The sequence below is a fragment of the Trematomus bernacchii genome, unplaced genomic scaffold, assembly GCF_902827165.1.
Source record: "Trematomus bernacchii unplaced genomic scaffold, fTreBer1.1, whole genome shotgun sequence".
In the NCBI taxonomy this organism is placed as follows: Eukaryota; Metazoa; Chordata; class Actinopteri; order Perciformes; family Nototheniidae; genus Trematomus; species Trematomus bernacchii.
In genome coordinates this window covers 2,743,461-2,753,542 of record NW_022987547.1, presented here as the reverse complement: position 1 = coordinate 2,753,542, position 10,082 = coordinate 2,743,461, and the positions used below count along the sequence as shown (strand labels likewise).

General features: G+C 38.1%; 1 protein-coding gene across 1 annotated transcript; it reads right to left on the bottom strand.

The window, feature by feature from the left end:
- Positions 1–238: 238 nt before the first annotated feature.
- On the bottom strand, positions 239–7,263 carry pde6b (phosphodiesterase 6B, cGMP-specific, rod, beta). Its single transcript, XM_034123364.1, has 23 exons — positions 7,105–7,263; positions 6,617–6,928; positions 5,741–5,893; positions 4,966–5,055; positions 4,734–4,874; positions 4,548–4,622; positions 4,342–4,406; positions 4,169–4,235; positions 4,018–4,065; positions 3,739–3,888; positions 3,439–3,582; positions 3,241–3,306; positions 2,911–3,060; positions 2,722–2,829; positions 2,474–2,583; positions 2,014–2,101; positions 1,832–1,932; positions 1,600–1,707; positions 1,457–1,520; positions 1,293–1,367; positions 847–930; positions 564–708; positions 239–373 (listed from the first exon to the last, which is right to left on the bottom strand). Exons 1-23 carry the CDS (start codon positions 7,261–7,263, stop codon positions 327–329), a joined length of 2,550 nt encoding a protein of 849 aa, XP_033979255.1. The 3' UTR covers positions 239–326.
- Between the last annotated feature and the right edge of the window lie 2,819 nt (positions 7,264–10,082).

Here is a 10,082-nt window from a genome sequence, read left to right as displayed (position 1 = left end):
AAGGAAGCTGATACTATATGGGGATGAGTGGGTGATAACCTGAGATTCAAAAATCACCCTTACCCTTGATCCATATCTTAGTCATGACTATTTCTGGGTTTTTCCCAAGAGTTCCTGTCTTCAATAAAAAAAATGTTAAGTTTTTCTTAAATATAAACGTTTTTCCTTCTTTCGATTCAACCAGTTTGTCTGAAAAAATGTGTCCACTATTTGCATTTACTCTAGTTTCCGTCTTTATTTCATGTTTTCCTGGTCAGTAAGACTGAAGTCAGTCTGTCATAGGTTGCCCGTGTGCCTTCCCATCGCGTGAGAAGCTTTCCGACCTTTTAGCACATTGAGCAAGTCTTGGAGCCTCCACTGGGGTTTTGAGGAGCTGGTAGAAAAAGACATACAAAAGAAAATATTCAATATTTTTATAAATCAGCACATTGGTATACAGGCTATCATCAACAGGTGATACAAAATGTTACGCAATGGCACAAATATGAATACAATTGAAAACAAATCATTGCAATGCTTCTAAAACATTTCACAGTTGTGCGATATCAAAACAATCACTGCACCTTTACTGGTCTCTTTAGCTGCCTTCTCGTCCTCTATGGCTTTGAGTGATGCCTCATACACCTCTTTTCTAGCATTCCACTCCTTCCTGTTATTCAGGATGCCGTCCAGCATGGGCTTGATTTGTGGGTGGAAGCGGTAAAACTCCTGAGAAGAAAGGGACAAATCACGCTTAAAAAAAACAAATGCAAGGATTAAAAAAAGCACTTTAGGAGAAGGGGGTTATGATGAAAAAAAGGTTAACTGAACAGACGCAAATAATCAGACTGCAATACTAAACATTACCTTATAGACAAAAGTGCAGACAAAGTCAATGAAGCCACACTGCATCTTTGGAAGGTCTGCTGACTTGTTCCTGTCCATCATGGGCTGGTGGGAGGGACAGGCAGTGTTTGAGTCAAAAATATATCTACATAAAAAAAAAATCTATAACTTCTTGTTACTAAACACACCTGCCTGACATCATCTCTTTCCTTCCTGGTTATTTTCAACATTCTTATGTTAAGTAGCCTAATAAGCACAAAGTCTGATATGGGAGAGTCATTTTAAATCAGTTTAATCAACATTTTTTATACGTGTCATTTATATTATAATTTATTTAAAATGTCTGGGACATTTTATAAACCATAAGTAGCCTACATTCACTGATACTAACATACGCTTTCTCATATGCACATTTTCAACAAAGATGAAAATCAAGACATATTTACAAAAACTATTTGTAAACTCACAATAGGTTGCTGCTCAAGGACTGTCCTCTCCAAGTCACCCTGCTCCCAAAACTCTGCTGCTACAGACAAGGCAACCTGAAAGAGACACACAAAAATAACACATTCACACAAAACAAAAAATACTCAGCTAGACACTGATTTATGACATATTTTCTTCTTCTCACCCTGCTCTGTACCTCCCAAGGCTTGGCGATGGCTGACAAGTCACATGCGGTCATCATCATTGCCCTGAAAAAAAGATTTTTTTTTAGAGGATCAGATATTTGTTAAAGGAACAAAGAACAACTTACATGCTCGTTGCACTCACATGACAATTTCTTTTCTGGTTGTTTCAAGGGACATGAAGTCGACCCACTTCTTTTCATCCTCGTATGTGTGGGAAAGATCCACAATCTTCTGAAACATTGTTCTTTTCCTGGCAAAGTAGGAGGAGAGGAGTCATTTAACCATTAATCATCATGTGTTTTTATGGTTTAAAAAAAACAAGAAAGAGCGAGGTAATAATAAAGTAAAGTGAGACTATAAGAGATTCTGCTTACTTGAAATAAAGAGCCAGGTCAGTGGCGATGATGGCGATGTCTGTTAGATGAATCACATGCTCAACCTGGCGCCTGTTAAGGTTCTGGTAGATATTCAGTGACTGTGGATAGGATGAGACGGATGGGCATCAGTTATAGACATTTCAATGATGTTCCTGTCTACTTCACCTCTCCTTTCTTACCTCGTCAGCCAAGAGAAACTTTCCCATCTCTAGATGGTGTCGTTCCAGGATGGAGGAGCCATGGAGCTTAGCCATAGGGTTGCCAGATCTGTTGGCATAGATAAATTCAAGATTAACAACAATATCATCAGTTTTAAGTCTAAGGCTTAAGCATTTACATATCAAAGGACTTTATGGGCCTTTTACAAACATTTTTCCCGAACTCTCAATGTTCTAATATACTTTTTATTTTCTTCTTTGTTCTATTAAATTGTTTTATTCTCTTCAAATGTAGATTTTTCGAAATATGATAAAGTGTGTTTACTGTCAGCAAACCATGATATTAAGCAGTATTATGGGACAGACACATCAGTGTTACTATTGAACCTCTCTGATTATCTCTATTAGCAATGCGTATTTATTTGTGTGTAGATTTTATTATCTTTCCACTAAGAAATGTAAAAAAATCAACAGCACTTACTTGACTTGGTACAAGTTGTTGGTCCCTCTGTGATCAAGATCATGGAGGAAGCCTGCCGTTATCATGGCCATCACCTCCAAGTCAGTGTAGTACCGCTTTAGCAATCCCGTCTGAACACACACAGAGAGGTCATAACAAAGAAAATGTTGTAGATAGTTCACCTTATTTAGGCTTCCAGGCTTTAAAATTAACATTATAGTGCTTGCCGACATTTAAATACAGAAGAAAATGATATTAAAAAGCGCTACCGTTAAGAGTGTAAACATGGTCTGGCCCACATTGAAGCCGTGACGCCAGTTGTGGTAGGTGATTTTTCTGTAGCCTTTACTGAGCGAGTACATGAACCGAACCAGCGCCTGACGGAAGAGAACTGATGAGTCAAACGGTCTTTGTTTTTATAATCAAGTTAAATAATATTATCTGTGTGCCAAAACCACCTCTTGAGGGACCTGGAACTTCTTGACCACCCCGACCTCGTAGTACATCTGCACCCCGCACTTCACCAGCTCCATCTCTGTGCAGTTAAAATCCGAAAAGTGGAACTCGTAGATCTCAAACTTTTTTATGAGAGGAGGCAGGTCTTTTTTCTAAAAGGGAAATTAACATAACAAAGCAGAGTAAGATGAAACTGTGTACACGGCACATTCATAGCAGAATGTGCAGATAGTTATGCTTAAAAAGGAAAGTGACAATTTGGCTACTCTCCTAAAGATTAGGTTCTACTTAGGCACATTGTATGTTTGGACACTCAATTTCAGACAAGTTACCAGGATATCCAGGAGCTCCTCCTCTTCACAGTCTCTGGGTTCACGGCCGTACACTTCTCTGGTGTTCTGAGATAAATTAGGAAAAAAATGAAGGTTGTACTGCAAGTATGAATTGACTAAATAGCAAGCCCAACTACATAGGTAGTTATAGGATATCATACTGAAAAGCAAATGTGGAAAACATTAAAAAGAACTGACCAGGATATCCTGAATCTCATCATCCCGGCATTTGATGTGGTAGAGCACCATGTCTTGAGCGATGTCTTTCCTATTCTCCAGCTTGTTCATCTTGTCGTAAGTGTCCGGGTTTAAAACAGACCAGCCCAGGAACTGGGTCAAAGCCTGAGAAAATAGGGTGCGGGAAATGAGCAGAATGCACTGTGTAACTCACAGAAATTCATTGCTACACTTTTATTATCATTCCAAGAAGAGCTGTACTACAGTTTCTGATTTCACAGCATAGTGAGTGACTATATAATGCATGCAGTGTTAATATACCTCCATGAGCTGTTCATCCTGATCATCAAAAGGCTTTCCGTCTTTTCTGTTGTAAAAAGTGGCCACACCAACTATCTCTTCTTTTTTGTTGACGATCGGCAGCGAGAGGACATTTTTTATGGTCCAACCACTGCTGTCGAGTGGCTCAGTCTGAAATAATGCATCGACAAGCAAAAGCATGTGATACTCGATGAAAATCTCTAAACATACTTGACTGTTTTATTGCAAAGCCATCTTTTTTTACCTTCTAGCTAAACTTAGCTGTCTTAAGTCTCTTACTTGAAACTTGAACATCTCGTCAGCAGCTGTATTCATAATGTTACAAATCTGAAAAACAGAAATAAAACATATTGATCGAAGTGGAAGATGTGTGAATACATTAATTCGTTTTTACCTGATTTACTGGTTGTAGTAATGTAAAGAAACTCACAAAACCGCTCTCAGCAACATAAGTAGGCAGGCCGCTAATCAAAGCCCAATGATCTGGAGTCGGATTTCTGTGTGGCAGTAAGGCAAGAGGAAAGGTAAGCAGATATTAACACAGATTTATTTTTAAAAAACTATAATAATCAGACTAAAGGAAACAGTCAAATGATGACTTACGGTATTACTTTGATGTCTTCTTTTCCGTGTAGTATATAGTCAATGACTTTGTAGAAAATGATCTCCTGGAGGAAAAAATAAAACACCAACATTATGTTTAAATGGAAAAAAAGACCAAGCAATGTATCTAATATTTTCACTGCCAAGCGAAGTTATATAATGGATTAGTGATGATAATGCAAGTCAAATTAGATAAAACATTGTACCCTGCCATCAGGAGTGACAGGACCAGAGTATGGGGCCTGCTCCCCCATCAACACAGGCCAGATATCAAAGAACTCCTGGAAGGAAACAGACACAAAATTGCACAGAAAAATCAGCACCTCAGGGTAACAAAGGCAAGAACGCAAATCATGGGATATTTCAGGAAGGGGCATATTAATTCCCTGTACCTTCTCCTTCGTCATGTCAAGTAAACCGACAGAGTAGCGGTCGCAGTTGAGGTAGGCTCGGACTGTGTACAAGGCCTTGTGAAACTGTCGCTCAATGTCTGTCAGCTCTTCAAACACCTTGTTGGCAGACCACAGCAGCAGCTGGGGAGTACAGCACACACACACAGCAGTCATGAAAAGCATTCGGTAATGCAGTTTTTCCTGTTTTTTAGTAGAATGAAAATCCACTCACCTGTCCTTTACGAGTCTCACAGTTGTGGAGGTAACTGAGGTGGTAGATCTTCAAGTTCAAAGTTGCAATTTTCATTAACTTTGAAAAAAGCTTAACGGACAATCAAGAGAAAGAAAAGCGATATAAAAACATTATAAAGACACACAAAAACACAATTTAACATACATTATACAGTACAGTACATATTCAAGCAATAAACAACTTAAAATGTCCCACCTGTTTAGATCTCTAATACTCTCTGTACTTACAGACATAACTAATAGACTGACTATATCAAGTAAATATTTGTAACGTTTTAAACTCACATTGCGCTACTGTAAAGCTACATGACTCAAAGCCTTATGACAAAACTGAGGCACATAAAGTGTGACTTAGTGTTTTTTTCCTTATCTGCAACAAGCCAAAAAAGTAAGAGTGATCTCGAAAAAATTTGATTTTCTAAAAACGAAATGTATTTTTCATGTTCATTAAAAAGTCATATTTTATTTAATGGTTTAAATCAAGATATTCAGGCAGATAGCAACCCTAGCAAATACATTATACATTAACCGCTTTTTGAACATTTCCTTCTGAAGAACGTGCTATAGAAATATTGTAGTAAATATCTTGATTTCTGCTGCAGCTATTATATGCGACCAACCTGTTATTGTTGTGCTTATTTTGTTGTGTAATGTTAAGAACAGTAATTTGCCTGCTGTATATCTTAATATCTATATTGACAAGGCCTCTGTACGTCACACTGATCTGCTTTAAGGTTATATTTGCTTTTGCTCACATCTTCATCCTCAGCAGTGAAGTGTGGTCCAGTGGTCTTGTTTAGAACCATGATCACAGCCACCAAGTCTTTGCCGTTGAGGATGGGCGAAGCCAGAATGGTCTGGGTCTTATATTCTGTGAGGTCGTCGACAAATGAGCTGAAGTGCGGGCTCTAAAAGACAGAAAATACATGTGTTAAGTTTACTGTTTAGAAAAATACTAACAGGACTTAGAAGTGTCTAGTTCTTTAAATGCCACATGTTAGGTAGGTAGGTCTTAGCCACTAAAGTATTACAATTTTCACCGAAACCAAGATAATTATTGTCCCAGTACTAAAAAAAAATACATTATTTGACAATAATCTCTTTGGAAAAGTAAAAAGATTCCCTATATGGAACATTTATTTTATGAGTCCAAGTGCTAGATTTTTTTTTAATTATGAAACTGACGTTCAATTTAAATGGGCTTACTATATGTTCAGTCTGTATGATGTAAAGTAAAGTTGTTTTGATCGGTTTCCTGCTGACTAAATGTCAGAGGTGTGTAATCCACAGCTAGAGCAGAGGCTGTTGGGATCTGGAAATAACTGGATCATGTCTGACAAGGGGATTTACAATCTCGCTTCAACAAGTATAAATACTTGTACATTGATATTCATTCATTTATGTCCCTCTTACAAGGTACAGTGACTTTAAGAAGTAGGCATGCTTGCTACAAGATTAATATGTTATTGTAATGAAGAAAAACATTTATTTATTAGATAAAACCACAACATGTGGGAATTAACAATTGAAGGCTGTGGCCTCATCTGGTTGTTGTTTCATGAATAACACTGTGACAGACTCTTTTCCAAGTTTAGGAATTCTGTTAAACGTTGGATTTGTATCCTACTAACCTCTGTGACATCTTTCACATTAACAGTCTTCTTGGTCAGGGCCACATGTCCGATTATTCCCATGTCCAGCGGATAGACGATCTCAGAGTCTGGTGGCACCACACAGTCATCAAACTGTGCCTCTGTGCTGACATTGAAGAGCCTTGTGGCCAGCTCCCCGATGCCGTTCCTCTGCCGGTACATGAACAAGCTGCAGCGGTCGGCGTGGATGAGCGCAGTGACTCTCTTCAGGATCTTGAACACAACCTTTTCCACGTTGATGTTCTCCTGCATGTCTTTGATCAGGTCATACATGACTTTGCTTTCTTCAACCTTGAAACAAAGTGAAAAACTACAACTTTTAGAATTTGGTTTCACTGGAGAAAATGAGGAACTTTGTAATACATGCAAAAGGTTTGTCAGAGGTTATATTGTATGAAACTATATGTATGTGTGGTAACTGTGACACAACCTCTCCTAAATAAACAACTTGAAATAATGAACTGTACCTGAGCGAGCTCCTGGAACTGGCTGAAGTCAATCTGTGTGTCTGGGAGTCCTGACGCCTTCGATATGGAGGCAGGGCTCATCTTCTTAGCAAAGTACTGTTTAGCAAATGAAGGGTTTCCCTTCAGGAAGTTTTCCACGTCTTCCTTCTGTGCACACATTGTTCTTCCTTCCTTCTCTCCTTCCAAATGTTCCTGTCTTCTCCCTCTTCAGAGTGACGGAGCTCCCGCTCGGTCCAACACTTCCCTGAGCGAGCTACTTCCAACTTCTCTGAACAGAAGCACAAGAAAAGAGAATAAGCAAAACAAAGCACTTCGATTCTGGTTTATCCAGATAATACCCTAAAGAAAAGCAAATCTTACCCAGGTATTACACACAAAGGGGGGAAACAGAAGTGGACATATCCAAATGCAAGTATAATCCCCTCTGTTAGTGGGATGAGGGAACTGAGTGAGGGAGATCCCTGAGGAGAAGGCGGAGGGCTGAATCCAAACAATCCATCTGTCATCAGCAGATAGTGCTGAAGGTTAGCAGGGATCTGCCTCTGCTAAACTCATCAGCTGATCTTCTAGGAACGGATATGTGGGCCAAATTATTAGCCTCCGGAGTGCATTCAATACCTTTTTAACATCCCTATTAGATCAAATAAATCAGCAACAAATTCCCTCTCCTAATGTTTGACTGCATTCTTGAGAGTATCATTTGGGTTGAATACAATTCCTTTACACATAATTAACCATTACAACAATCAGAGGTAACAATACAAGTAATCAGCAAACATAAAACATACAACAAAATGAAGTTGTAAAAAGGCAGAAAAGCAAAACAAAGAATAGTCCTTCAAACAAAAGCATGAAACTTAAATGTTTGTGCATATAAGAAATCTTAGTCAGGCTTTATGTGCTAAGGGAAATGTAGCAACGCCTGTATTTCTGACATTTGCTAATAAATTAATGATAAACTATACATTTATGAGTACTTTTAGTATATCCGATATCTTGTTTGTGGTGTCTGTATAGTATACTGTATGTGTCTCTCTCTCACACACATGCTGGTCTACCTATACAAGCTCTTTAAGTCCTTATTAAACAAGGCCTCCTCTGGCATAAGCCCTATTTAGTTAGGACACTAGCTGATTATCTCAGTACCCCAACTCTCTCCCTTTCTCCATGTGCAATCTTTAATGCAGCCTACCTGCACAGCCTCTTTTCCACAGCAATGATTGTATTTACCATGTTTAGGAGATTCATGGTAAATACTTTCCTGAGAAGGATGATAGAGTAAAGCCAGCTAGAAACTAGGCTGAAGGCACTAATGTAACATTATTGAGATTGTAGTGTCAGCATCAAACACAAACAAATTGACACAGTGTGTTGTGCTTCTGTGATAGATGTAATCCTTCATTCAGGGAGGGAGAACCAGTCTATAATAAGATTCCATAAACACCTTAAACAAAAGGTCAAACAGATAATCTGCTTCCATTATAATAGACGGTAGCAATGTGTGTCTACTGTACACATATAGAAAGTGAGGGAGGCCATTGAGATTGAGGTTGGTGAGGTTTTGAAATACATACTATGGTGTCTACTCTGTAAACCCCACTAAAAAGGGAGTCTTGGGCCCATATGTGTGAATGCTGTTCTTTGCATCAACATGTTTCCTTTACTTCGTTTGGGTTCAAAAATAGTTCAGGTTAAGAAACTGTAAGCTCAATTTGATTTATTTTTTTATTATAATAACTGTTATTTTTATGTTTCTTGCAGGTAAAGTCTAAATAATCCATCTGTTGATACAAGCCAGTTAACAGTCTAAAGCCAAGCTAGCTGATATGCATAAGTGGTTTTAGCTTTTAATTTATTTCTAGATTTATATACTACATAAGGATACTACTTATTAGTTTCTGTAACTGCGAGAGTGTTCATTTTTAACTGCAGTCCTGACAATATGTTCTGTGCTTGGAAGAAATGTGTTTGATACAGGTGAGCTAACGTAATGTTACCATCTCTCACATTTATGCAAACATGCTAATAAGCATGCCAATAACAAAAGCAGGTGTGGTGGCGTTAAGTGGAAAAACAACAAATATAAATCGTTATAAGGAACAATATTACCTTAAGTGAAATCCGTATGATAAGAGGCTTTGTGCAACTGTTCTTGACTAGATGCATCTTCTGTATCAAGTTAACTTAGCAGTTAGCCATTTGCTTCCATTTCACCTTAAATCTGTTATTATTTTTCCAGCGATTTTGTTTTGTTTCAGTAGGCATACTTTTGAATCCGTGATGTAGAAGATAATATACGTGTTCACAGTGAGGCAGTTGATATTTTGTTTGAAATAAATGCTGTACTTTTTTCTGCCAATTGTTTCTAGTCAATCAAATTGCAGCTGGGCTACAGGACAGGCAATCAGTTTTGCGCATGCGTACTGCTGGTTTCTGTGAGCATTAAAACACCATTTAAAAAGTATTATTTGCTTCCATACCCATGAACTGACCTTAAATTGTAGAATATCGATTAATAGAAGCCATGAATTAATACAAAAATAGTGGAATTATTCTTTCAGTATCACAAGAACCCAACTATGTTTTGCAGCCAGCAGGTGGAGCTAAATGAATGACATTGTGAGACTAGATCCATTCTTGGTATCCAATCTAGCTGTTTGTTAGCAAGTTACCCAAACTAAGTCAAAATGTGTCATCTTTTGTTGGGTAGAATTTGTCAAAATTAGAGGGCAATAACGTAACTATGTGTCTTGTTCATGTAACCAAGCAAACACAAACTTTATATAAAAGAAAAGTCAACACACTTATTTATTAAAGGGGACCTATCACGCAAAATGCACTTTTGTACGTCTTTTATACATGAATATGTGTCCCCGGTGTTCCAGGGAACTCACCAAGTGTCAGAAAACACAACCCTCTCCATTTTCCTCCATACCCAAATCTCTAAAAAAGGGGCTGCAACGGATCTGATAAAAACT

Coding starts and splice junctions, on each gene's coding strand:
- pde6b (XM_034123364.1), bottom strand. CDS start 7,263: ATGTGTGCACAGAAGGAAGACGTGGAAAACTTCCTGAAGGGAAACCCT. Junction 4,407..4,547: donor CTGTCACTCCTGATGGCAGG/GTACAATGTTTT, acceptor TTTTTCCTCCAG/GAGATCATTTTCTACAAAGT. Junction 1,368..1,456: donor CTTGGGAGGTACAGAGCAGG/GTGAGAAGAAGA, acceptor TGTCTCTTTCAG/GTTGCCTTGTCTGTAGCAGC.